Genomic DNA, 26991 nt, shown 5'->3' on the forward strand with positions numbered 1-26991 from the left:
TCTGCCTTCGGCTCAGGTCATGATCCCAGGGTCCTGGGATCGAGCCCCGCATCGGGCTCCCTGCTCCGCGGGAAGCCTGCTTCTCCCTCTCCCACTCCCCCTGCTTGTGTTCCCTTTCTCGCTGTGTCTCTATCAAATAAATAAATAAAGTCTTAAAAACCACACACACACAAGCAGATCCTGGAGACGTAGTTTTTAAGGAGCAGCCTTACTGAGAGCTACAGGTCGCTGTAAAGGCTTGCACCCTCCACGGGGACTTGAACTGCAGCCGCGAGGAACAGTAAGCACGCTAGCGCTCTGACTCCAGGGCGAGCCCCTCCCTGCGGATCCTGCACACCCACCGCGTCTCCGCAGTTGCTCCTTGCTCCCTGCCCCAGGAGGCCCTGAGCTCTGAGGGGTCTTTCCTCCCAGCCCGTCCTTCCAGGTGGTGCAGTGCCCGCAGGGCGGCGCGGACCCCGGTGCACGGTGCGTATCTTAGCCGACGAGAGCGACGGAGACACGGCAGGGTTCTCCAGGGCTTCAGATGTTCTGGTCTGAGTATTCTCAGCCTTCTAGCCCCTTTCGCTTTTTATATAGTAATCGATAAAGTTCATTCACATGCACCTGCCCAGCTGCGGCCTGGCACACGGTAGGTGTACAGTGTTAGTAGGGATGCCTCAGAACCAAAGCTCTGCTCCCACACACCATGAAAAACCTTCCCTTAGCCAGAGTCAAACCCAGTAGAAAGGAGGCCCGCATGAGGAACGTGGACACAAAACGGTCACGGGAACCAGCGACCCATCGGTTCACTGACGCATTCGATAAAAACTACTTCTCGAAACAAGGATGTGCCTCAGGGACACGCGCGGGCTGATCCGGGAGGAGTCGCCGTCCCTGCTCTTCTGAATGTTCACCCACAGCTGGGGCACCGGTCTCGTGGGGCAAGACCCTGGGGACACCCAGGACAACAGCGCTGTGACCACGGGGCTTGGGGGGCGTGGATGGGTCTGCATGGCCACAAGGTCAGGCTACTTGGATTTTCAGTGACAGCCAGTAATGTTTAGTATTTTTAATTTTAACTTCTGCACAGGCAGATAGGTTCGTGTGACAGAGAAATGTAAAAGTGAATGCAGCCCCCCTTCAAGAGGTTCAGGGAAGAAGGCCACCTCCAGCCCTGCCAGGTCCCCAGCCCCGTCCCCCACCCACTGCCATTCCTACTGGTGTCCTGGGTATCTTTCCAGAGTCGGTTTGGGGGTGCACGTGCAAACAGGTATGGTCTCACACACAAGGTGGCATCCCTGGCACCCTGGTCCTCGGCACCTGGCCTGAGCGCTTGGCACAATCCAGGAGAATCGGCCACAGCAGCCCACAGGGAGCTCTGCTGCTTTTAAAAGACACAGTGACCGGTGGGCATGTCACGGTGGATGCAGGCTCCGTCCAGTCTTTGCTACCGCAAACCTCACAGCGACAAAGTGCAACAGGATGCCCAAGGGTCCGTGGTGTGCTTGGCAGGGCCCCTGATGGCGACCTGGGTCTGTCTGGCTCAGTCGGCCCCTCATGCCCTGATCCTGCCCGGCTTGGCCTACCGTGCCCTGGCCCCTTCCTGGCACCGGCCCTCTGTACGCCAGCGCCCCCTCATTCTGGGGGACCACACAGGGCTCCTGTCAGATGCCACCTCCCGTGAAAACCCCAGCACCAGCCACCTGGGCTCCACAAGGCTCCGCATCCCGCTGTGGCATTAACGTAATTCCTGGAAACATCTTTGTTTTGGCTTCCATCCACCCCCTCATTGCTTCCACTCGACACCCTCCACCTCCATGGGGCCACAGGCCACTTATGCACATCTGTCTTCTCAAAGCACAACACCATCTGCCTCTCAGCAAGACCTGGCAATGCCACCCACTGTGGGGTGACCTGGCCTCATAACACAAGTTTGGGGAGTCCCAAGTAGGGATCCAATTAACAAGATGGAACAAAACGCTTCCAGATTCAGGAGGAAACCATGCCATCTGCCACACTTGCCTTAGAAGAGGTTACTAAGTGTTTTAGCAAACTTTCCATCAATCACGGAAGGCAAGAACATGTAACCCAAAAATGAAGGTATAAAAATGCGCACTTTGAAGTTCAAAAGGCACATCCTGAGCTTGTGTTCGGGGCAATCGTTTCTGCCTCGGACCCTCACTTGGATACAGCAGTGCTGGAGGTAAGCAGAGGCCCCTCCTGGTGGGGAAGGCTGAGCACTGGCATCCAGGGAGGAGCGGAGAGGGCAGGGCTGATGGAGGAGCGCTTCGCTTGCCGGGAGGAGCGCTTCGCTTGCCGGGAGAAGCTCCAGATGGCCCCGGGGCGGTGCACCTCTTCCCGGCAGGCTGAGAACAGCAGTGCAGACACCCGAGCGCGCCAAACTCTACCTTTTACACACTGAATTGTATTTCAAACGTCCCAGACACACAGGTTTTTAGCCACGTAGGGCCCCCTGCTTGGCGTACCTGGTTAACCGTCACCGGCAGCTGCTAGCTACAGGCAGTGGGTCAGCGCCCTGCAGCAACGGGCCGCTGGGCTTGAGCCGGGCTGCTGGTGCTCTCCCCAGGACAGGAGCGCTCCCCCCGGGATGTCCCCTCTGGAGCATGGCCCCTGGCTGCAGCCTCTCCGCAGGTCTTCCGCTGCGAGGGCCGGCTCCTCACGCGCCCTGTCCAAGCACCATCCAGGGAGGCTGCTTGGGCTCTGCTGCCCGGCGCGGGCACATCTTTTCCCCGGTCAGCCTGCGGTCCCTCGAACCTCCCATACTCATGTCAGTGACATGGGCCGGCCAGCACAGTCAAGCGCCTGCAGAGCTGCCATTAGGCCAGGGTCCTGTCTCAGGAATGGTCCAAGGTGAGGGGATGTGATGCACCCAGAGAATGTTCGCGGATACCCGTCTTCAAGAGTGGAAGCTGAGATGAGAAGCAGCCTAGGTGTGACTGGAGAAGAACAACACCTGGGGAAACTGTGTGGATGGGGGAAGGGCCAAGGTGGTCACAGGTGGGATCACTGGCGAGTTTACTGTGGTCGTTAACAGAAGGCAAGACCAAGGGCAGTTGTGGCGACTGAGAAGGCAGGAAGAAAGCGTTACCTGTTCACTACGAATGGCCAACACTTAATCAGTTCCTAAGAATGATAAGGAACATCGAATTACTCATAAATAATTTTACTTTGAGATGGTTGGTATGTTTTGGTTCTCTTGTTCTATATCCATTATCAGGCTTCAAATCCAGCCAGGGGTGACGGCCAGGTCATTGCACCAGCTTTGGGAACAGGAGGGGCCAACATGGGCAGCTGCTGGGGTCGGGGGAAGACCTGCCTCACTGGGTGACTGCACCAGACACAGGCCATCTCGGGGTCTCAGAGCCAGACTCCCTGGGACAAGAAGGCTGCGTCTGAGCCATGTCAGTGAGTGGTACCCAAACGTGGGGACCTGGGAAGCCATTGCTGGGAAACACTTGTAACTGACCCCAGCACAGCCTTCTGGGCGATTCTCCTGTAGTCTCCAAATGTCCTACAATCTCCTAACATTGTAACTAAAAAACGAACCTGTGCGTTTAAAACCTTCTGGCAGTTCTTCAAATAATTAAGCACAGAATCACCCTACGATCCATAATTCTACTCCTGGGCATTAACACAAAGGAAATGAAAGCAAGGACTTGAAGACAGATTTGCACACCCACGTTGCCAGCAGCAGGATTCACAACAGCCAAGACATAGAAGCGACCCAAAAGGGTCCGTTGACAGTTGAATGGATGAGCAAACCATGGTGCATCCACACAACAGAATACAATTCTGCCTCGAAAGGGAATCCTGACATCTGCTACCACACCCATGAACTCAAGGATGTCACGCCCAGTGACACAGGCCAGTCAGAATGACAAACATGTAGGGTCCCACTTACGTAAGGACCTAGGGACATCACGTGCAGAGATAGACAGGAGAGCAGGGGGTGCCGGGGGCGGCCCGGGAGCCAGGGTCTGACGGGGGCGAGTTCTGGAGACGGATGATGTGAATGCGTTTCATGCTACTCAACTATACACTCAGAAATGGTTCCAACGGCAAATTTTGTTGTATTCTTAGCGTAACTCTTTTAAAAAGCCACCCAAAACATGTGGATTCACAAGCTGCCCATCTCATGTTTATTGCTCGTGTTTCCTTCCCCGGGGGCCCTGCTACCAACCCTCACGCTGTGCCCACTTCGGACGCCTGGACCAGGAAGCCAGGGCTGAGCCCGCTGCCCGTGACTTTACGGTTTTCTCTTCTCTTGGGGTCTCCCAAGGACAGGGGGAAGTACCTTTGCTCTCTGGGGACCCCGCCGAGAAGCGGATGTGCAGATTTCCTCCCTGTTGCGTGTGTGCTGACCTCACGCTGGAGGCCGGACGGCGGCGCAGGTGGGAGTACTTGCAGCGGGGAAACGGGCGCGTGCCAGTCACGGGCTTTCTGTTGCTACAGCCGGCCTCTCTCCTCCCCACCTCACGCCACCTCTGCTGGACAGCCCCGGACAGCCCCCAGGGCAGCACCACTGAGGAATGCTGTGGGGGGGTGGGGGGGGTGGGGGCTGCTGCAGGCTTTATCTGGCCAGCAGGGGTTTGAAGAAATGCCCGGGCCGAACCCAAGGAAGCCACACAGTCCACAGGCACTGGCCGGCTGGCTCAGGAGGGGCACGCGGTGCCTGAGCCTCCCCGACCGAGTCTGGAGCTCCTGAGGGCGTTCAACCGAGCTCACAAGCCCCACGCTGCCCAGCCGAGCCCGATGGTGGAATCTGGGCCCCTGCGACCCCCACGCGGCCAGTCAAGCCCCCTCCACCCACCTGCGTCGTGAACGGGGACGTGTTCCGCGGCCTGCATTTGCCGCCTTCGCGAGTACACGCGGCCTCACACAGCCCTGCACCACCTGCTGCGGGTGCGCGTGTGACTCGGAGCTCGCCGCGCGGCCCTTGCGCTCCTTACCGCCCTCGTAGTAGTGCTGCGTGGACTCCTCAAAGGACCGGTCGTAGCTCTGCTCCGTGTAGGATGACTGCTGGTAGGCGTAGTCGCCGTGTCCTGCGGGCACACACAGGCCACGTGCAGTCAGCGGAGGCCCAGACGGCCGTAAACTGAATGGGCAACGCTGTCGGCTCAGGAACGTCCAGACCCGGACCTGGATCCATTTTCCCTGCACTAAGCCCACGAAGAAGCTTCCTACCACCTCCCGGCCTCCGTTCCTCCCTCTAAGATGCAGCCCCTACTTGTGGGGTGAGCGTGAGGAGTCCATTAGTCACGGCATATACAGAGAGGGCGCGTCCAGTGCCCGACACGTGACAAGCTCCCCCGGCACTGCCATCCTGCTGCTGGCTCCCGGGGGTGCTGCTGGGGGGCACCTCAGGAGGACTTTGCCACTGTTCTGTTGGGGGACAGCCCCACGCTGGCCTCAGCCCCCCCACCTCACATACGCTCCCTGCCTAGTGTCGCCCCCCTCCCCAAATCCCACCCATCCTCTACACCACCTCCACGAACCCTGAGACGATTTAAAATGACTGAAAGGAGAGCGTGGAAGGAAAACCATCTGCCGAGACTGAGCAGCAGCTACAAACAGCCAGCTCAGCTTCGTCCCCTTCCTGAAGGCGTTCACAATGATGCCTGCGTCCCTCTTTCGAAACAGTTTTATGCACCTATTCATCCCAGCTGTAACCCCTACTGCCCTTTGGAAGGGGGGCGAGGAGCCTCACGTCCGTGAGCAGCTGCGGCCCGAGCCGGAGGCTTCTCTCGGCAGAGGCCAGCCCTCACCCTCATCCCCAAACACACTCGGGCGCGGGGGCCCTGGGGGCTGGGCTGGCAGAAGTCGGGGCGGCAGGTCTGAACGGGAGTGCGCGGAGGGCAGCGGTCAGTAGCCTCCGCGACCCCGGTGTCGCCGCCGGCGCGGGCGCGGGCCTCACCGTCAGGGTAGTACTGCTGGCCCATGGGCTCCGAGGCGGCCTGGCTGTGACCATACTGCTCGCCACCGTAGTATTCCTCCTGGCCCAGGTACTGCTGGGACGACCCTGGGGGCGGGCAGCGCACATGGGGCGTTAACTCAGGACACTGTTCTGTCTCCGGAGGACCCCCTCGATGGCCCCCCCGGGGCACCCGGGAATTCTCCCCCACGTCCAGCCCGGGTACCCCGGACTTGGTACTCACAAACACGACCGCCCCAGCCCCTGCTTCGGACACTGCGCCCGACTCCACCCCTACAGCGGCTCGAGCCTGGTCCGCCTCCGGGAGCAGCACCGGCTTTCAACCTTCCATGTTCTGTGAGCCCCACGCGGCTCCGGACCCCCAACCTCCTCGCTCGATACTAAGAACTTCTCAGGGAGTTCAGCTTCTCAGGGAGAACGGCACGGCGCGGGCATTACCTTGCTGGGAGGGCCGGTAGGGCGCCATGGGCCGCTGCCCCATCATGCTGCTCCCCTGGCCGCTCTGGCCCATCATGGCGATGGACGACTGGCCCTGGTAATGCTGACTCCCGCCCTGTGCCGAGTTGTAGTGAGACGAGGCTGCCTGCTGGTGCATCATGGACACTGGGCGACACGACAGAGCCGAATAACCCCGAGAAGCTCCCCGGGCAGGCACCCTCACCCCTCACCCCAGACCCCGACGGCACCCTTCTCCCAGGCCGCCTCCACGCACAGGAAAAACACGAGTCCTCTCCTCCCAAATCCCCAAGGCTGGTCCCAGAGGAGCCAGGCCTGTGCCCGCCCCCGAGACTTGGGCCTCTAAGGCTCTCGGTGGGCAGCCTCTGCCCCTTGGCCCATCCAGTCGTGCCACCCCTGCTCAGAACCCACTAGGGCAGCACTATGCGATGGGCTGGGAGGAGAACCATGTCAAATGATAGAAGCAAACAGGTGAAATCTATTTTAGTAATATATTTTATTTGACTCATTATATCCAAAATATCCTCGTTTTCAGTATATAATTGATAGTAAAAATAAACGGAGGAGATACTGTGTGTTCTCCCTTTTCTGTATTAAGCCTTTGAACTCCGGCGCCTGACACTCTGGGACATCTGCATTTGGGCCCGATGCTACCCGCTGCTCAGCGCCCCGTGCTCAGCCCACGGGGACCCCGTGGCCCAGCGTCTGTGGCCCCGCACCCTGCCTACGCCGCCCCCCATCCTAGGTGAGCCTGGCTCCGTCTCCCAGGCAGGGTGTCACCCCTCGGCAGAGACTTCCCTGGAGCTGCCACAGGGAACAGCGGGAATCCCTCCACAGAGCCGGACCCAGGGTCCCCGGCACTTCAGAAGCCCCCAGCACCTTGTGCACAGCCTGCACACATTTCAGAGGGCCCCAGGGACCGTCCCGGGGTTGGGCAGGAGTCCTGGGGGCTGGGGTGGTGCCCTAGGGCGGAGCAGGGTGGTACCTGGGTTGGACTGCATGTTGATGTTGGCCCGTGACACGTAGTTGCCGATGGCGCCCTGGCCCTGCAGGGGCACGCTCTGCGAGGCGGGTCCCGAGTGGCTGTAGCCAGGCCCCGAGCCGTGGCCGCTGCCTGACATACTCATGGAGGTGGTGGGCAGCGTGCTCTGAGCTGTCTGCTGCATGGACACGTGGTTTGGACCTGCCAGGAGCACAAGGAGGGCCTTGACCCCATGGAAGACCGGCCTTGTTGCCAGACATCCCGAGTTCCTTCACGTGATCGTGGGGAGGGAGGCGAACCCACGGTCAACAGCACCACAAATAAAGTAAAGGATTAAGTGACGAACAAAGAAACGAGCACACGTGCCGACCATGCAGAGGACTCGCCCGTTCGCCATCCCGACGGCTATCGGTAGTTCCTTCTCCAAGGATAACCTTTCTGTTCTTGTTTAAAAAAATCCACATGGAACCCCACGCGTCCATTTGAGGTGGCCATCACGTGGCCGTGTCAAAGCAGAGTAGACGATCTAGAGTGCTTTATTCCCTTTGCGTGTTACCCCCCATGCTCGGGCGCCCGGGCATGGCAGCTGGCCGGCAGCCAGGACCTCTGGGAGGAGACAGGTCCCACACTTAGCTCTACAGGGCACGGGGTACCTGCTGAGACAGCCAGCCACCTGGAAGCCTGAGCAGGTGACGTGCTGCCAGGACCCAACCCCCACCCTGACGGGCTCAGGGCTACTCACCGTTCCCGATCTGGCCCTGCATGAGGGAGGACGGGGGCAGGCCCGTGCCAACGGCATCGCTGAGGCTGCCCTGGGAGTGCAGGCCCTGGCTGGAGCTGCTCTGGGACAGTGCTCCGGGGCCCAGGTTCATGTTCTGGGTTGGCGGCTGCAGGCAACAGGGAGTAACAGGGAGGATGGTTAACCCAGAGAATAACCACCTGAAGCCCTCCAGGGATTTGGCAGCCCATGAGATCTGCCCCCACATTTCATGGCCACTTGGCAAATGTCTATAATCCCCTGTTGCTCTCACATTTGATCAGATGACTGCGAGTGACTAGGCCCAAACATCTCAGGCCAAGGACATGATACACCAAGCATTCTTGTGTGAACGTTCAGAACTTAAGTCAACACAAACTTGGAAATTCAAAGTTAGGTCCTCTTTATTGGAGCTACAGGGAGCCAGCTCGCCAGCCCACCAGACTGCATCTACCTCATCTCACTCCACACCCCTGCCCCTCCCCCTTGGCCTCAGCTGGCCAGGATTCTGTGTGTCCCTCATCCACACCACCCCACGCCCCAGGGCCTTTGCACTGACTGCCCTGTGTCTTAGCACTGGCATTCCCATCGCTCCTCCTCTCCGTGTGCCCTGCCTGCGCAAGCCCAATTCTGATCAGATGTGGAGGGTGACGGGCCTGAGTGACCCCTACACCCTCATCTCCTAGATCCAGACCATACAGCAGCTCTGAAGTGTCGGACACACATGCTGCCTGGACCCGGCTGAGAAAACAAAGTTCCCACCAGGATCCACTGGTATCTCTAGGGTGAGGAGTTGCAATTTCATAGGCCAAGCAAGTTGTTTTAACGATTTTATCAGCAAAACACTTCCTGACACTTATGCTGTCACGTTCCAGGGGACTCGGGGGCATCGAGGGATAAGCTGTTCCCGGTGACAGGACTGTCCCGAAACCTCTGTGCCCACCATGGTCAACGCAGGCCGGGCCCTCTTGGGGCTGTGCCTTCCTATTCCCCAGGCAGGAGGCAGCCTCTGCCGGACCTTGCCTTTGCAACAGTAATTTGATTTCGGGAAAATGGGTTTAAAAAAGTTAGACACCAGACCATTTACACTGACATTGAAAGTGTCCCTGCACCGGGTACAGTTTTGCTGCTAAATCAGAGCAGTGTCCGTTCCTGGGCCACCACCGTTCCAATCGCGCTCAGGGCCAGCGATAAAGAGCAAGAATCCCTGAGCCACTTCCTGTCTTCCTGAGACCTGCCTCCCACCATTTCTAGGTTTGGTTCCTCGGGGTCACCTCCCTTTGCTAAAGAAATTGATGTCACGATTCTGACCAGTGCACTCCAGACTCTGTCTGACTGGCCTCCCGCCCCCTTCCCATGCCTCTGTCTGTTACTTGGTTACTCTAGGTAACGCGCTCAGACGTCTGCTCCCCGAACTGGCAGTCTGAGGCCGTGCCTGACTGCGCTGGGCAAGGGTGGGGCCCACTGTCCCCCGTGTGTGGGCACTCACGGCAGGGAGCAGGGACTGCATGTTCTGGTTGGAGTCCGCAATCGTGGCCAGGTAGACCAGGTTCCGGTGCAGGATCTGCTGGTACCTGCAGGTCGGGGGCACACGGTGAGGCAGAGGAGGCTGCAGGCCCATCTGACAACGTGCACCCAGGGCAGCCTGGCCTTGCAGCGAAGCCCCCGGGGGACGTGGACCCCTGACAATGCCCAGGGACAGGGCAGGCAAGAGTGCTCTGTGGTCCAGGACAGGGCCAGGCAGGGAACAGGGTCCAGCCTGAGTCCTGAGTGGGATCCTGTCTGATGACAACACGCTGAAAGACCCCAAGGTGGTGGCCAAGGGAGAGGTGTCAGCAGGTCTGTTCAGAGGATGGGAGTGGGAGGAGGGGGCAGAAGGCATGAGGAGGCACGAGGAGGCCCAAGACAGAGACTGAGGGAGACACAGGAAGGGGTACCAGAGAACAAGGCCTCCTCCATCGGACCCTGACACCAGGCGGACTCGGTACCTCCGCACCCCTGAAGAGGTTCCCCCAAACAGGCCAGGGGGTGGGGTGGGGAAAGCCCCCAGGCACGTGGTGGCTGCTCACATGCGTCACACGTCTGGGGGCCTCAGACAGCTGGCTCATGCACCTATTCTGCGTCCAGCCCTGGGGGGTCACACAAGGTCCTACCTGGAGGAGCTCACTGTCCCCCGGCATGTCCACCAGCGGTACCCTCTCCTCCCACACTTCCATGTCCCTCCAAACCTTCTCCCCCTCCTTGGGGAGCCATCCTCTGAGGGTGACCTCCATAGCCTGACGGCCACTTACTGGGTGCACTCGGCCGTCTTGCCCTTGCTCTGGTAGTCCAGGATACACTGTATCAGGTGGTGGTTCTCATCCAGCATCTGAAGGGGAAGCAGACGTGAACACAGGACACAGATGTGTCTGTGGTGTCCGGCCGGGGGGTTACAACGGGGCGCCTGCCGGAGTCGTTCCATTAGGTACGCAATGGTAACTGTCACCAGCGTGCAGGTGTTCTAGATAGAGAACTCTAACTCTTCCACATCACCCTGGCCAGCAGGACCGAACATTTCCCACATCCTTGTGCTACGCATGGCCTTCCACGTGTCAGGGTCCGTCCCCCCACAAGCCCAGGGTCAGGTTCCAGGTTCTCTCACGCAGCAGAGGAAAACCCACAGCCCACAGGACTCCCCATTGTCTAGGGTCCTTGACCACAGTGCATCTGCCTGCTAGGGTGGGCCCTGGAACCCTGAGTTCCTATCTGGAGAGCCCCACATCATGGCCACAAGCAGTCCCTCCTGAGAGGCCGCTCACAGCCCTGCAGAGCATCACAAAGACCCAAAAGAGCCAGCTTTTCGGGATGGCCACCCGGCGGGCAGCCCCTGGGATGGCCTGGGGAGACCCAGGAGGAGGTGAGGAAGAAGCACGAGAGGGAGGAGGGCCTAACGGGAGCAGCAGAAGCACAGTAGGGCTGCGCCGGCGGGGTGGGGGGTAAGATCAGGCAGCCCTGGCCAGCCCACCCTGCCGGCCCGGGGTCTGGTCAGCATTCAGGACTAGGGAGGGCACAGTGTACAGCCTTCTCCACCCGGCTGTGAAGAGAAGATTCGGCTCATTCACCACCTGTGCATGTAACCAGCTTCTGCCCTCTGCAAGGAGAGGCAGAACTGGGCCCAAGGCAAACGCTGCTTTCCACAAAGAGGTCTTTATTCAGAAACTTGTGCTAAAAGAACAATCTATGCGTTCTGCCCTCCACAAATTGTGCCTGGTCACCGCGGTGCAGGTTCTTCTGGGCAAGCTCAGCTCTGCAGGCCCCTGAGTGAGAGGAGGGGCCCACCTGCTTGCCACCGGCTGGAGGGGCAACTACCCTTCCTCCCTGGGCACCGTCAGCCCCTCACTGCTCTCTGACCTCAGAGTCCTGCTCCTACAGAGCTTGGGGCCCAAACCTGTCCACGGAGGGGAGACCAAGGCGCAGAGGGCCTGGCTCCACCCTGCTGCAAGGCCGAGTCCATCCTGAGGCCCTGCAAGCGACCTCTGCGACCCAGGGGTCGGTCTCTCTCGCTCTGTTTCAAGTTAGAGCTCTGTCCTGTCCCCACTGCGGAGAGCATGGGGGTCAGTAACTCCCACCTTGGCTGAGGAGCCTGCCCAGATGGGAGAACTGGAGGGTGGCACCGTGGGCCCAGCGGCTACCTGTGGGCAGGTTCGGGGGCACTGACTGTGAAAGGGCACGTTACGACTCTTTGTCCAGATTAAGGGAAACAACCATGAAAGACCTTCCTTTCCCTCTAGAAGCACCCTTATAAGGCTTCAGCTTCCCTGACAGAAATTCCTGGGCAGGAATTTGCTTCCAAGGTCATACACCACTGACCTGAAATGTTTTATGCTCAGGATGCTCATTTCAGCATCATTCTTAACACTCAAACACAGGGAGAAGCTAAATGGTGAATGATAGTGTCACTTACACAAACGGGCCAAACTGGCCATCGTAAACATTCCTACGGTTTTTAGAAGCATGAGGAAACGTTCTACTGTAAGGGTGAGAAGAGGAAAAAGCAAGGGACAGAGCACGATCTCCATTAAGTTAAAAACACTCAGGAACAGAGGCCAGGCCGAGGTGGGTGGAAGACAGTGGGCTGGATGCCCTGACCTCTAAACCCTGGCGACCCCGGTGAGTAAGGGACAAAACAGGGCTATGAACAGCGAAGGGCTGAGGCAGCAGTGCCAGCAGCAGGGTTCCAGAAGTGGAGGGCAGCAAACAAGTGAGAAGTGAATGAGCAGACCAGACCCTAGGGCGCCAGCTGTGAGACAGCCACATAGGAACCCAGAGGCTGGCAGGAGGCAGACACGAAGGTATGAGGTAGGGCCAGGGTACTGAAGGCCAGAGAGCGCCCCCAGTGACACCACAGGCCAACCCCGAGCACGTGAGCCCTGCCCCGGGCCAGGCCCTCAACGAGAGTGCTCCTGGGAAGCCTGTGATCTAGACAAGCCAAGGCCACAGAGGGCTCACCTGGGGGAGATGAAGACCATGCCAGAAAGAAACTCACAAAAACAAGAAGAAAGAAGCACACAAGTAGTATTAATATCCCCAGAAGCAAAAAAGATTGTGCCGTTAATAAAAGACACTGTTAAACACAACAGAGATAGAACAAAACAGAACTCTGGGTTATTTCTACAGCGACCAAAGCAAAAAACAATCAATGGAAGGATTGGAAAAAAAGTTGAGGGAAACTCCTAGAAAGCAAATTAAAAAGACTAAAGTAGAAAACAGAAAAGGCAATAAAATTAGAAAAACAAGCCAGCCAAGTGGCAAGAAACAATTCTTCCCGGACATCCAGAAAAAGAACACAGGGAGAAAAATCTGCAATGTGTTTTCTCAGAACTGAAGAATATAAATGTCCAGATTAGAATGTTCTCCAAGGGGCCAGCTTGCCAGAAACATTGAGGACAAAGAGAGATCCTAACAAAGAATGGACTGAGAAACCATGGCATTGAGCTTCTCCACACAGGCCAGAAGTTGGCAAACAGTGGAGGAGAAATAGCCTGATCCCGAGGGGAGGCTTCCTGAGGAGACAAGACCAATCCCGAGTGAGACTTTCTGAGGAGAAATTACCTATCCTGAGGTATGTGTGTGTGTGGGGGGGGCTTCCTGAAGAGAGATGACCAATCCCGAGTGAGACTTTCTGAGAAGGGATGATCTGATCTCAAGAGGAGGCTTCCTGAGGAGATGGCCAATCCTGAGTGAGACTCCCTGAAGAGAAATGACTGATCCTGAGCAAGATTTTTTGAGGAGGCATGACCCGATCCTGAGGGGAGGCTTCCTGAGGAGAGATGACGGATCCCGAGCAAGACTTTCTGAGGAGAGATGACCGATCCCGAGGGGGGCCTTCCTGAGGAGACATGACTAATCCCGTGCAAGACTTTCTGAGGAGGGATGACTCAATCCAGAGGGGAGGCTTCCGGAGGAGACATGACCAATCCCGAGTAAGACTTTGAGGAGAGATGACCAATCCTGAGGGGAGGCTTCCTGAGGAGAGATAACCAATCCTGAACAAGACTTCCTGAGGAGAAATTACCTATCCTGAGATATGTGTGTGTGGGGGGGTCTTCCTGAAGAGAGATGACCAATCCTGAGTGAGACTTTCTGAGAGGGATGACCCGATCTCAAGGGAAGGCTTCCTGAGGAGATGGCCAATCTTGAGCAAAACTTTCTGAGGAGGAATGACCTGATCCTGATGGGAGGCTTCCTGAGGAGAGATGACCCATCCTGAGCGAGGATTCCTGAGACATGACCAATCCTGAGTAAGACTTTCTGAGGAGATATGACCAATCCTGAGGGGAGGCTTCCTGAAGAGAGATGACCCATCCTGAGGGGAGGCTTCCTGAAGAGAGATGACCCATCCTGAGGGGAGGCTTCCCGAGGAGAGATAACCAATCCTGAGCAAGACTTCCTGAGGAGAAATTACCTACCCTTAGGAATGTGTGTGTGTGTGTGTGGGGGGGGTCTTCCTGAAGAGAGATGACCAATCCTGAGCGAGACTTTCTGAGGAGGGATGACCTGATCCTGAGAGGAGGCTTCCTGAGGAGATGGCCAATCTTGAGCGAGACTTTCTGAGGAGGGATGACCTGATCCTGAGAGGAGGCTTCCTGAGGAGAGATGACCAATCCCGAGTAAGACTTTCTGAGGAAAGATAACCAATCCTGAGCGGAGGCTTCCTGAGATGAGATAACCAATCCTGAGCAAGACTTCCTGAGGAGAAATTACCTATCCTGAGATGTGTGTGTGCGTTGGGGGGCGGTCTAAGAGAGATGACCAATCCTGAGCGAGACTTTCTGAGGAGGGATGACCTGATCCTGAGCAAGACTTTCTGAGGAGAAATGACCAATTCCAAGGAGGGCCTTCCTAAGGAGACATGACCAATCCCGAGTAAGACTTTCTGAGGAGAGATGACCAATCCTGAGGAGAGGCTTCCTGAAGAGAGATGACCAATACTGAGGGGAGGCTTCCTGAGAAGACATAACCAATCCTGAGCAACACTTCCTGAAGAGGGATGACCCAATCTCAAGGGGAGGCTTCCTGAGGAGATGGCCAATCCTGAGCGAGACTTCCTGAGGAGAAACGACTGATCCCGAGGGGAGGCTTCCTGAGGAGAGATGACCGATCCTGAGCAAGACATTCTGAGGAGAGAGGACTGATCCCGAGGGGGACCTTCCTAAAGAAACATGACCAATCCCAAGCAAGACTTTCTGAGGAGGGATGACCTGATCCAGAGGGCAGGCTTCCTGAGGAGAGATGACCAATCCTGGAGGCGGCGGGGGGAAGGCCTTCTGAGGAGAGATGACCCAAGAGGTTGGTAATACCATCTGGAGGGGCCAGAGGTCAACATCGAGTTGTGACTGATGAGTGGTGGTGAGATCCTCGTCTGAGTGTCTCTCTCATCTCTGCCCCTTTGGTCTTCCCACCCAAAGCCACCAGGGTGAGCCAGCCTCTGCTGCTCCTTTTTGGACGTATGACTCCCTCCTCCCTACAGGTGGGGCAGTTTCTTCCTTCTGGTCTACGTTGGTCCCCTTCTGCTCTGACATCTTGGAGATTCTTTTTTTTTTTTTTTAAAGATTTTATTTCTTTATTTGATAGATATAGAGAGAGAGCACAAGTAGGCAGAGAAGCAGGCAGAGGGAGAGGGAGAAGCAGACTCTCCACCGAGCAGAGCGCCCGACGTGGGGCTCGATCCCACGACCCTGAGATCATGACCTGAGCCGAAGGCAGACGTCCAACTGACTGAGCCACCCAGGCGCCCCTTGGAGATTCTTCTATATCAGCATATAAGATCCTACCTCATTGTCCCCAAAGCTCCTAAGTTTCCTAAGAATCCCACATGGGATTCACTTGGCCTCAGACCTTCTGCTGCTACAAACAGGGCCACAGTGCTTGCCTCCCACGACATGCGGTGGATGGACGCATGAGGGAAGCTCCTAGGAGCAGCCTGAGGTGTAAGAGGGAAGAACCCTGGCTAACCGGATAGCTGGTTAAGCATCACCAGGTGGCTGAACCAGCACTTGGCACCTCTGCCGCCTCTTCCCACTCCACCTCAGGGCAGCTACATTGCTCACGGATCAGGGCTCCCACTCCACCCTCCTAGCACACAGGCAGCCACCAGGGAATGCATGAGAGGTCAGCAAGTGGCGTCAGACTCTACTGAGGAAAGCCAATGGGACCCAACTGCAGAATACATGAATTAGGTGTGTGGGTTTAAAAAAAACCCCCAAAGCCCACATGCAAAGTGTCCTTGGGAGGAGCTGGCCCCTGCCTTGTGTTCCTAGCTCTGTGTTTGACGCACATGTCCAATTTCCAAAAACTCTAAGGGCACAGTAAAAACGCTTAACAATGCAACAGCAAACACACTTTTATCTTCCTTAGGGCACGCAGGAGTCCCTTCCTGTCTTCAGGGCTGGAAGCGCTTATAAATGCCCGTCACAGGCAGCAAGACCACTTGGCTTCTGTGAGAGCTTCTGTGCAGAAGAAGAGGTGTGTGTTCTCTCAAATGCGCGATGTTCGCTCGGGTCTTGCCCATGCAGCAGCCACATGCTCTTCTCGCTACGACCCTGGACTTGCCACGGTTACCTGCCATCTGGGATGGACCTCTCACATCTTTTTCAGAATGCCACTGATAAATTCTGGTCAAGTGTCTGCTCAAAATGCTGAAGACCCTCAGTTAGGATGCCTACCGCCTTCCTGTGCCAGGTCACCTTACTTATAAGGTCAAAAGCACAGCCTGTGAGGAACTCACAACATCTTCCACATATAAACTGAGAAAACCGAGGCACAGAAAGATTAAGCCTGGGTATCTATCAGGTGAAGAATTTGAGTCCAGAGGCTTCTCTGACCCCTGCAGCTCCACAGGGTCCCATCCTCACCCTCAACTCAAGGGCCTACTGTTCCCCCACCTCCCAGCAACCTCTAGCTGAAAAGGAACAGAAACACCCATCAAAGTTGTGCGTTCTGCACAGGAACCATGTTGGCCAAGTGGAATGGGACTGAGTTACCCTGAGGAGCCCTCTCTGCACCAACATCCAGCACCTTCTCCCTGGAGCTTTTGACGTGTCACGGTTCACGTGGCAGGGTGAGCAGTCAGGATGCACACTGCAGATCAGGCAGGAAAGACTGGCCCGACCTCTTCACAGGTCCTGCAGCCCTTGGGGACATCAGTGCCGGGCTGCCCCAACTCCTGCACCTGTGGGGCTGGCATGCCAGTTCCTTGTTCACAGCCTGGGGATCCCAGGGCTACTGCCCTCTGACCCCCGAGCACGCAGGGCAGATGCTCAGGCCCTGACCCACCGGCCGGGGAACAGGTTAGGGGCAGAGGGCCAGAGCCACGAGAAGGCCAGTGGGGACCACCCGTTAGTGTCACGTGGCAAACCCCGGCTGCTGCCCCCTCCCTCCATCTGGAAGCTGCAAACACAGTTACTGTGAGGCAAACCAAGGCATGCTGGCGGCGGCGACCACTGCACTTCACTCCAATGCTTCCTCAGCCTCCAGGCCTGAGGGGCTCTGCAGGGCCCGGGCAGCAGGCAGGGCAAACACTGTCTCTGGAGGAGCACGGGGCAGGGGGGCTCGTTGCCACGCTTTACAGGCAGAGAACACGGGCCCGTTCCCTTCTTGAGAACGTGCTTCCTCACGCTTCCCCCACAGCGGCTGACTCAGGGCCTCACGGAGCAGCACCCTCACACAAAGCCGACCAACAGCACCCCAGGCCCTGGCTCCCGCCCACGCCAGGGCTGTGCTCCCACCCACACCACCCCCTCCCGTCCCTGAGGATGGGAAGACAGGTCTGGTGCTTCCCTTGATCGGGGCTCTGCTCAGTGGGGAGGCTTTCAGTCACAGCTGCCTAGGACAGTCAAGTAGCCAAGGCGGAGCTTGGCATCCACAAGCCATTTGCAGTTGGGGGACAGGTAATGTTAAAAATGGCCAGTTTACCTTCCTTACCAACTTAGCCCCCATTCTTTAAGACAAACTCCAGGTCTGAGAGAGCATATGGCAACCACCCCCAACCTAGATGGCCATCCCTCACCTCTGTGCCCCCGACCCCCTGGCCCTGGAGGACAAAGGGGCCCCTGACTCAGACCCCAGGCATGGCACCTGCCCTCGCAGGTCCTAGACTGGACCTGCACTGGCAAACAGCCCAGGTCCCCAAATGTCTACCAGCTCCATCCCACTCCCACAGCGCCTGTCTCCCTGCTGCACAGCATGCTGGGGGCACTGAGACACGAGACGCTGTGCCCACCCTCTGTAAACGGATTAAGAAAAGCAACACAAGCAGTAACAATAAAACTTACATTTATTAAGCAACCCCTGTGTGCCGAGCAACAAAGAGGGGTCTGCATACCAGGTAAATCCCGGTGTGCAGGGCCCCCTCCAGTGTGCCCAAGCCCAGCCACACGGCCCACAGAGATGACTGCAATCCCCCCCTCCTGTGGCAGTGGGGGCACAGCACTGCCAGTGGGGAATCCCTGGTCCCCAACCAGGGGAGAGTGGCCAGGGCGGCTCCCAGCCTGCAGGCCACCTCGCCGGGTACAGGGACCAATGGCGTTTGCTGGGACACACCGCCCATCTCCACCTCAGGGGCCCTGGCAAAGTCACATTCCCTGTGGTTCTCACAGAAGGGCAGTTCTGCCTACGTCTCCCATGCACCGAAACGGTGTTTGCTCACTATGAGAGAAACCACGCTGGCACACAGCCCCGGCTCCCCAGAGCAGGCTGGCTCTCCCAGCCCCTCCCGTTTTGGTCCCGTGACCTGCTCCATGCAGACCACCGGTGGGACCACCCTTGACTCCTTCAACCTTCCATACCCTTTTACGCAGGCCATGCGTGGGACTACCTGCAACTCCCTCGATCTTCTAGACCCTTCCTACCCTTGCACCTTGGTTTTCCTTCTCCAGAATACCCCTACCCCACACGCTCTCCGTTATGGGTTACATTGTGTTCCCCAAGATATTATCTTCCAGTCTTAATCCCCAGTACCTGCGAATGTGGCCTTATTTGGAGATAATGGTCTTTGAAAATATGATCAAGTTAAGGTGAGATCAGACTGAAGACGAGTGGGCCCTAAACCCTCTGACTGGCATCCTTGAGAGAAGAGAGGAAATTTGGACACAGAGGAGACCACTACATGAAGACCAAGGCAGAGATGGGGGTGATGCGTCTACAAGCCGGGAGCACCAGGAGCTCAGAGAAAAATATATAGCAGATCCTCCCTGAAAGTCACCAGAAAGCCCCAAAAAGTCACCAACCCCGCCAACACCTTAATTTTGGACATCTGGCCTCCATGCTGTGAGAAAATAAATTTCTGTTGTTTTAAACCACCAAGTTTATTGTGACATTATGGCAGCCACAGAAAACGCACACAGCTGCCTTTCCCAGACACTCCCGCTGACAAGACCCCTGTAGTAGATGCTCTAGTACGTACTGAGCACCAACTGTGCCAGGCACTGTGCCCCGAAAGGCACGCACCAAGGGATAAATTGGTGACTCGCAAACTTAGGAGCCCACAAACTTCTGCTCAAATACACCCTAAGGACAGGTTGTATACTTCCCGCTGTCACTACCAAGCTAGCTCCCAAGGAACCCCTGGCTTCTCTCAACCCTCTAAGCATGAGTGTAAGACACGGACCTCTGAGCCCCCCACAGACTGCCAACAGGAGCCCTGGCTACATCCATGCGCTGCCAACACACGAAGGCAAGTACAGGGACTGCTAACCCCATCAGGTCAAATCAGATGAGCGCCTGAACTGAAGACCCATTTTCAATGGTCGGCAGGTTTCCCTCTTTCTGCCCTGTTGTCTGGGAGCAGTGCTCTGACACACACACTTCTGCTTGGAGACTTTGGGGAGTGTTCCTAGCGGGTGAGTGCAAAGTACAAATAACTAAATGACTGTTAGACCAAAGGCAGCTTCGGGAACAGTCACTGTGCTCATCACACTTGAGCTCCAAAAAGCCAAGGTGCCAGGGGGGGACCCCCTTGGATTGCCAAAGTGTGCCTCTGAGCGGATCGCCTGACCCTCTGCCTAGCCAAGCATTCCCGGATCAACAGTCTTGGCTCCAGAAGACCACTGTCTGGGCTTGTCTCCTGGCAAAGCACTTAGCTTCGCTATATCTCAGTTTCCTTGTCTGTAAAACAGGGATGATGGTAACTGCCACAAAGAATTAAATGAGGTAAGATCTGCAAAGCCCTTGAGCAGTGCCGAGCGTGCAGAGCGCACCACTTAAATGTTCGCTAAACAGAAAACATGGTCCACTTCTCCGTCCACGTTTCTGCCTCTTCTAGGTCCTCTTCCCAGTTTACAGCTTACTGAGGTTCATTGTCAAATACCAACCGCAGCAAACGTAGTCTCCGAACAGAGAAGAGACTGAGGACAAGGTCCACAAGGTCCTAGCGGGCCATTAAGGAAGGGGGGCCCGCGGTCATCAAGGTGACCCCCCTGGGGGCGTGGGGGAGCTAGTGGGAACCAGGGCGAATCGCGACCCAAGAATCCGGAGGGCGAAGGAGAAATCAGGGCAGCTACCAAAGACGCTGGGAAAATTCAAACGGGAACGGCTAACGCCAATTTCCTTCTGAACTTGCCTTCTAAGGAGAAACAGAAGAAAATTTAAAATCTCGACTTGAAAGCGTCAGGCTCTCGTGAAAGATGCCCCCACACCCCTGTGAGAGTTATCTCGGTAGAGCCACAAGGCCAAACTTACAGGACGCGGGGAAAGGCTGTAAAGCGAATCGGTAAAGTTTCTGTTAGGTGAGGAGGCTGGCCGGGGTGTCACGCTGAAAAACAATTTGACACGCGCGTGAGGGCCGCCAAGCGTGGCCGGCAGGTCGGCCCCGGGGCGCCGCGCGCTCCGGGAAGGGCTCCGGGGCCGCCGGCTCGGCGTCCCCCCACGCCCCCGCGGGGGCCTCGCAAGTCCGGGCCCCTCGGCCGGGCGGCGGGCAGTCCGGGGTCCTCCCCCCGCCACCCCGAGCGCCCGGGCCCCCCGCCGCCAGCCAGGCGGGCCCCGGACCCGGTCCCCCGGTCGAGCGGGCGCGGGCGGCGTGGGGCCCGGCGGGGTCGCGGCCGTCGGCTGCGCCCCGGCTTTGTTCGAGCCCCGCGCCCACCCCGCGCCCCCCGGCCCCGCACGCCCCGGCCCCGCGCGCCCGCCCCGGCCCACCTTCTGGATGGTTTGCTGCGTGACCTCCCCTTTGCCTCGCGGCCGGGCGGACGCGAAAGCCACCGACATGGTCGCGCGCGGGATCAGCCCGAGATCCTCGGGGCTTCTGCTCCGGCGGCGCTCGGCGGCCCCGGGCGCTCATTCTCCGCAGTCGCGGGGAGGGGGGGGGCCGGGGGGCGGGGCGGGGGCCGCGGGGGGCGCCGCGTCGTGGGCTCGCCCGCCCCGCCGTACCCCCGCGCTGCCCCCGGGCCCGCCGCACCGCCGACCCCGCGCGCCGCCCGCCCCCGCCGCCGAGTTCCAGGAGGCACCCCCCGGACGGCCGCACTGCGCCCCGCGTCTGGCCTCCGCCGCCGCGCCGTCCCCCCCGCGCCCGGCCGCCGGTGGTTCGGCCCAGCCCCGCCCCGGCGCGCGCGCACGTCCGCCAGACGCCGCCTGACGCCGCCCGACGCCGCCGTACGCCCGCAGCGCAGTGCGCAGCGGCGGGGGCGAGCGGGCGCGCGCGCGCGGCGCGGGCGCAGAAGCGTCGTGAGTCGCGGGCCTGGTGGCAGTGAGTGTGCGCTTTTCCGGGGCCCAGCGCGACGCCGGCATGAGCTACGACCGCGCCATCACCGTCTTCTCGCCCGACGGCCACCTCTTCCAAGTGGAGTACGCGCAGGAGGCCGTGAAGAAGGGCTCGACCGCGGTGAGCGGCGGCCGGCGGGGCCTGGCGCACGGGCCCGGCGTCGGGGTGGCGGATGCGGGGCGGGGGACAGCCTGGGGACGGCCGTGCCGACGGCCCCCGTTTGTCGCAGGCGTGCGTTCGGTTCGGGTGGCTTTGTGGGGTGGGCACAGCGGCGTTAGTGGGACCCGGGAGCCGGTGGTGTTGCTGCAGGAAACGGGAGGGGGCGCGTTTATGAGCCGCGGGGGCTGGGGCCGCGGGAGGCTGGCCCAGGGAAGCCTGCTGGCGCTGCCCGCCGAGCGGCGGCCTCTCGCCCGGGGGCGGTTGCGGTGGACGAGTGCTGGCCAGCGGTTTCAGGGTGCGCGCTGAGCTGCGGAGGAGCGGTGCTTTTTTCCCTCGGGTGGTTCAGAGGGTGTGAGCGGCCTAGGGGACGGCCATTTTGGCGGGTCACCCCTGCAAGGCCCTGGGCCCTGCCCGTGCACGTCGGGCAGCAGAGAGGCTCGGGTGCTGGGCACCGAGCAGCAGGGCCGGCTCGTGGCGGGCTCAGTGAGTCCTTTATGTGAGCAACTTAGGGGAACCGCACCCGTGAGGTTCCCACTTAAGGACTTCCCCCGCTGGGGAAAGGACTGTCCTCAAGGTCCGGGTGGGCTTCAGGAACCAAGGGAAGCAGGTTCTGTGTATCGGCGGTGCCGCTCCCTCCCGGGTCTGACTGCTGTGCCGCGGGGAGCCCTCCACCGTGTTGGGCAGTGTGTTGATGCATTTTCCTGTTGGCATCTGAGCACAAACTTGACATTTTGACCACCATTTGAAATTTAAATTCGGGATGTCTTTGAGACACCTGTCGGTTTGCTTATTGGTCAAACTGTATGATGGTTTTTGTTATTTTTTTTTTTTTACCCTCTGTTGTTTCAGAGATTTGAGCCAGAACAGAGAGAAAGTATACACAACTCTGAATTGTAAAGTGTTTTCGTTTACTGAATCTTTTGTGAAATTAAGGTCCAAAATCCATCTTGTGACTTATCTTAAGTTAAAGAGCATGGAAGAGGAGCTGCTTGGGACATTCCCCCATCCCCTAGTACTCCCTCAGGCCAGCCAGGGTGGCTGGCTTTGCTTAATCCTCCCAGCGTCTCTGGGCCTGGTCTCCCCCGACACCCACCCCCAGGGAATTTAAGACGGGAGAACCGGCCTCAAAATCTGAAACACTACAAACCAGTACTTCTCAACTGCAAGGGGGGGGGGATGGCGGTGGATTTTGCACCCCAAGGGGCATCTGGCAATGGGTGAAGACATTTTTCTTTGCCCTAGACTGTGAAGTGCTACTGGCTGAGCTTTAGGGGTAGAGGTGGGGGGCAGCCCCACCTCAAAGAATCAACCAGCCCCAATGCCCATAGTACCCTGGCTGGGAAATCTGCCCTAAGCTAAGTCTTGTTACTCTTCCAAGTGTTGTCCCATTCGTATCTGCTCCTGCCCTGATGAGGGACAGTTAACTGGCCATTGGGGATTTTTCCATGTTTTTAAAACATCCCTCTTACCTCTACAGTATCTGCTATACACAGAGAGCAGCTGAGTTCCCAGGAAGAGTTGTTACGGTTGTCCTTCCACCTGATAGCAAATCGGGCCTTCCCCACAGCTGTGCACATCAGTGTGTCATAGTGTAGGACGGAGTGGGGTGGGTTTTAGTATAATTTCACAACTACAAAAACACTGCATTCAGAACATTTGACTTGAATGTCAGGGTTTCGCGGTTAAAAACCTTGTATGTGACTCTTTGATACAGTAGTTACTTCTATTGTCATTGAAACTGTGTATCAGTATGTTCAAGGCACAGGACTGGGCACCCCGGTCATGACACCTGGGCTAGCTCTGCCAGAAATGGATCAGCGTCCGCGATCTGCCGGTGTGGTGTCCAGCCCCAGGGTGCTCCCAGGACCACGTTACCATCTGCTTAGTGCTCTGTGACTCCTGGGAGAACCTCTTGTCACTTTCTTAAGTACCGTGTTGACTTTTATTGAAGGTTGGTGTGCGGGGAAAGGACATTGTTGTTCTGGGCGTAGAGAAGAAGTCAGTGGCCAAGCTGCAGGATGAGAGAACGGTGCGCAAGATCTGTGCGTTGGATGACAACGTGTGCATGGCATTCGCAGGTGAGTCTGAGGCCGGTGCCCTGTTTCTCAGAGGTCAGTAAAGATCAGCCCTTTGGGGGCTATCTTGGTGGGTTTGCTCTTGGAAGATACGTAAATTGGTAAACTAGAAGTCGTTTAAAAGCGGTAGATTTGGACTTGCGGAAACAAAAAGGCTTGACCATGCTTTCTCGGGGCCCCTGGACCAAGGCCTGCGCTGTTGGCAGCGCGTGACTGGATCGAAGTTAGAGTCTCGAGACAGGTTGGGCTTTCCACGGCCATGGCACCCTGCTGTGGGGTTGTGCAGGGTGCTCTCCCCGCTCACGTGGCTTCCTGCACTCCTCCCTGCAGGTCCACTGTAGGAAGATCCCAGTTCATCTGAGCTAAACTAGGGATTGACTTGCTTTGTCTGAGCTGCTCACAGAGGCTGATCATTGCACCGTCAGTCACCCAGATGGCCTGAGAGCTGGGTGTCAGAGGAATGGTTTGAGAGTGCGACTTCTGTCTGGTCACAGGACCTGGGCCATCCTCAGTGGGAGCAGATGAGGGGTGGGTCAGGTGGCGTTCTCTCTGCTGTTGCAGGGCTCACCGCGGACGCGCGGATAGTCATCAACAGGGCCCGGGTGGAGTGCCAGAGCCACCGGCTGACAGTGGAGGATCCAGTCACCGTGGAGTATATCACCCGCTACATCGCCAGTCTGAAGCAGGTGGGGACCACTGCCTGTGGCTCGGCTCTGGTCACACAGAGCGTCCTGCCCCAGTAGTTCGTGGTACTGTGTGTACGTGTTTGCACATGTCACTTCAGGGGAATCAGAAAACTGCCCTGACTTCATGCACAGTCCTGCTCTTCATTCGTACAAGTGTAATTTCCTACAGCTTATCCACTTCGGTGGCATTATTGTCATTTAGTGGCATGGGACAGTCCTGGAGGGAAATGGTGGTTTTTGTTTTGATGTCCTGCGTGAGTGGTTACCCAGCACTTGGGAGATGCTGAAAGCCACCCCCACCTTATGGTGAAACGCTAGTCATTTTAAAACCAACTGTGTAGCCAGAAGTGTGTCTGTTGTCAAGAGTAGCTCCAGTGGCCTTGGTTGTGCTCTGTGACACAGTTCTGCTCACAGGTTTAGCTTTTGTGTCTGAGTAAGAACACACAGAGGGAAGGAGGACTGCTGGGCGCTGTGGCCTCCGCTCACCCGTCATGTGCATCACAGATAACCTGAGAGCATCTCCATCCCCTCAGGGAAAGCACAGCTGTTCCGAATGCCGTGTGTGTTGCTCAGGGTGGGTTCCGGGGGCCTTGGGTGCTAAGAAGTAGCGTTAACGTGTTCCTTTTCCCACCAGCGCTATACACAGAGCAACGGGCGCAGGCCGTTTGGCATCTCTGCCCTTATTGTGGGTTTCGACTTTGATGGCACCCCCAGACTCTATCAGACTGACCCCTCAGGGACATACCATGCCTGGAAGGTGAGTCCCTGACCAGAGGGTCTTCGGGTGGTCTTGCCAGTGAAGGAGGTTGCAGAGGCCAGCCTAGTGGCTCAAGGTGGCCTTGTCCTCCCAGTGTCTGTGCACACTACACACCACCTGTCTGCTCCACGATATTTCTGCTGATAATGGGAGCAAAGAAGTCATGACACCTGCCCTTTGAGACAAAGTCCAAGGACAGTGAGGTGTGGGGATACGTGGCATAAAGTCAAATTGCCTAGGTGTTTTCAGTCATGAAAAAGAATCCCACTCTTGGTGAGGATCAGCATCAATTTCAAAAAGCCCTTTGGGAAAGGAAGCCATGGAGCAGGGCCTGGAATCTACCTGCTGCCAGGCTCCCTCTCACTGGGACCCATGGCTGGCTTGGCAGCCATGGCCATGTTCTTGAGCTGGCTCTGGACTGTCGTGCCTTATACCACATGACACATTTTCGTTTTAGGCCAATGCCATAGGCCGGGGTGCCAAGTCAGTGCGTGAATTTCTGGAGAAGAATTATACTGATGAAGCCATTGAGACAGACGACCTGACCATTAAGCTGGTTATCAAGGCCCTCCTGGAAGTGCGTTTGCATTTGAAACCCGGTGCTTGGGCTAGGCAGAACGGATGGCACAGAAGTGGGCGGCCACAGAAGTGGGCGGCCGGGGGCAGGGGGAGGCGCTGAGAGTATGGGCAGTAACACTGGGCCCCTGAGGGCTTGCTCTGACCGGGGTACTCTAGCAGCTCCGTCCCGCGGCCGGAGCAGTCAGGGACCAGGTCTGAGAGTGCACAGATAAGGAGAAGCAGAGGCAGGACAGGAACCGCCAGGTGTGGACTCTGCCACTCAGAGCCCGCCCAGCCTTGCTGAGGTTCCTGCTGCTGCTGAGGTTGGGGAATTAGAATGGAGAACGGTGCCTGGGAGTCATGAGGCCTTGGGCTGCGTCAGCACTTCAGAGGTGCTGGCAGGTAAAGCCAAAGAGGCAGAGGGGGAGTCAGAAGGCCAGGCTGGGGTCCAGCTGTCGGGGCTTAGTGGTGGGGAGGGCTGTGAGCATAGCCGCTCTGTGGAAGAAGGGGCTGTGGAGAGCCCTGCAGTTAGGACAGAAGCTCTGGGGGTTGGGGCTGCAGGGTGTCCCCCCCCCTCCCCTCGAGGGGCAGTATTTGAGGCTTTGCCAGAGCTGTGTTGCTGTGTCTGACGCTATTCTTTCTTCCAAGGTGGTTCAGTCTGGCGGCAAAAACATCGAACTGGCTGTCATGAGGCGAGATCAACCCCTCAAGGTAGTCACTAAGTTTATTTGCTTTCATTCTGGAGCATTCCTGGTGATGCGGGGGGCAGGGACCCTTGTCCTGCAGCTTCAGTGCTAGGAGAGAGGTTCTCCCAAGGCCTCCCACAAAGGATGTGCTCTGGACACACTGAAAAGCTGTCAGCAGCCCAGCAGATTTGCTTCTGCTTTTCCGTTGCCTGCAGGCAGGCTCGAGACTGTTGTCACCTGGATCAGGCGCACCCAGGCTGGTTTTCCTGTAGAAGCAGCTGTGAGGTGCAGTCTGGCCCGAGCCCGAGAGTTCCCTCCCCCGAGGCGGCACTGGTCCTCCAGGGCACCTTGTGCGGCTGGGGGGCTGACCATAAACTCTCTCCGGTAGATTTTAAATCCTGAAGAAATTGAGAAGTATGTTGCTGAGATTGAAAAAGAGAAAGAAGAAAACGAAAAGAAGAAACAAAAGAAAGCATCATGAGGATGAAATCTTACAGTGATTTTTACATTCAGATCATGGATGATTCTCAAAATGACATGTAGGCATTTCCATTCCATTTACTGTCCACGTGTCCTGCAATAAATTTCCGTATTTGTTAACCTTTTCTTAAGAGCATCTGTGTCTTGGTGGAATTATGACCGCTCCGTAGAGTGGAGTCTTCCCCTCAGCTTGTGTCTCGGGAGTGCTGTCCTTAGTGGGAGCTCTCCTTCA

The 26991-nt window shown here is 57.5% G+C and overlaps 2 protein-coding genes and 1 long non-coding RNA gene across 6 annotated transcripts in view; 1 reads left to right on the forward strand and 2 right to left on the reverse strand.

The window, feature by feature from the left end:
• The window catches only part of SS18L1 (SS18L1 subunit of BAF chromatin remodeling complex), a 29676-nt gene extending 8706 nt beyond the window's left edge, over positions 1–20970 (reverse strand). For 2 of the 4 annotated variants that reach the window (XM_081832490.1, XM_081832489.1), the window contains exons 1-8: positions 20797–20970; positions 10419–10495; positions 9617–9701; positions 8113–8257; positions 7374–7571; positions 6371–6535; positions 5915–6019; positions 4950–5042 (exon numbers count right to left, since the gene is read on the reverse strand). In XM_081832490.1, the coding sequence (XP_081688616.1) occupies positions 4950–5042; positions 5915–6019; positions 6371–6535; positions 7374–7571; positions 8113–8257; positions 9617–9701; positions 10419–10495; positions 20797–20865 (937 nt within the window). In that variant the 5' untranslated portion in view covers positions 20866–20970. The remainder of the gene's footprint in view (positions 1–4949; positions 5043–5914; positions 6020–6370; positions 6536–7373; positions 7572–8112; positions 8258–9616; positions 9702–10418; positions 10496–20796) is intronic. The other 2 variants (XM_081832488.1, XM_081832491.1) reach the window with 2 other exon arrangements.
• Positions 2124–4943, reverse strand: LOC145723767 (uncharacterized). The gene is made up of 2 exons (XR_014149023.1): positions 4295–4943; positions 2124–3123 (listed from the first exon to the last, which is right to left on the reverse strand). It is a non-coding gene; the product is annotated as an uncharacterized LOC145723767 (long non-coding RNA).
• A 334-nt stretch (positions 20971–21304) lies between the features above and the next one.
• Positions 21305–26884, forward strand: PSMA7 (proteasome 20S subunit alpha 7). The gene is made up of 7 exons (XM_006744617.3): positions 21305–21478; positions 23469–23595; positions 24154–24278; positions 24913–25035; positions 25493–25612; positions 26242–26304; positions 26668–26884. The coding sequence occupies exons 1-7, from the start codon at positions 21383–21385 to the stop codon at positions 26758–26760; spliced, it is 747 nt and encodes a 248-aa protein (XP_006744680.1). The 5' UTR covers positions 21305–21382; the 3' UTR covers positions 26761–26884.
• Positions 26885–26991: the final 107 nt, after the last annotated feature.

Source organism: Leptonychotes weddellii, chromosome 10 (genome assembly GCF_054177405.1).
Source record: "Leptonychotes weddellii isolate Sample4059 chromosome 10, ASM5417740v2, whole genome shotgun sequence".
In the NCBI taxonomy this organism is placed as follows: Eukaryota; Metazoa; Chordata; class Mammalia; order Carnivora; family Phocidae; genus Leptonychotes; species Leptonychotes weddellii.

Excerpts from the sequence above, each read along its gene's own strand:
- PSMA7 (XM_006744617.3), top strand. The coding sequence starts at position 21,383 with ATGAGCTACGACCGCGCCATCACCGTCTTCTCGCCCGACGGCCACCTC. Across the intron at positions 23,596-24,153 it reads CGTGTGCATGGCATTCGCAG|GGCTCACCGCGGACGCGCGG; the intron begins GTGAGTCTGAGG and ends CTGCTGTTGCAG. Across the intron at positions 25,036-25,492 it reads GGACATACCATGCCTGGAAG|GCCAATGCCATAGGCCGGGG; the intron begins GTGAGTCCCTGA and ends TTTTCGTTTTAG.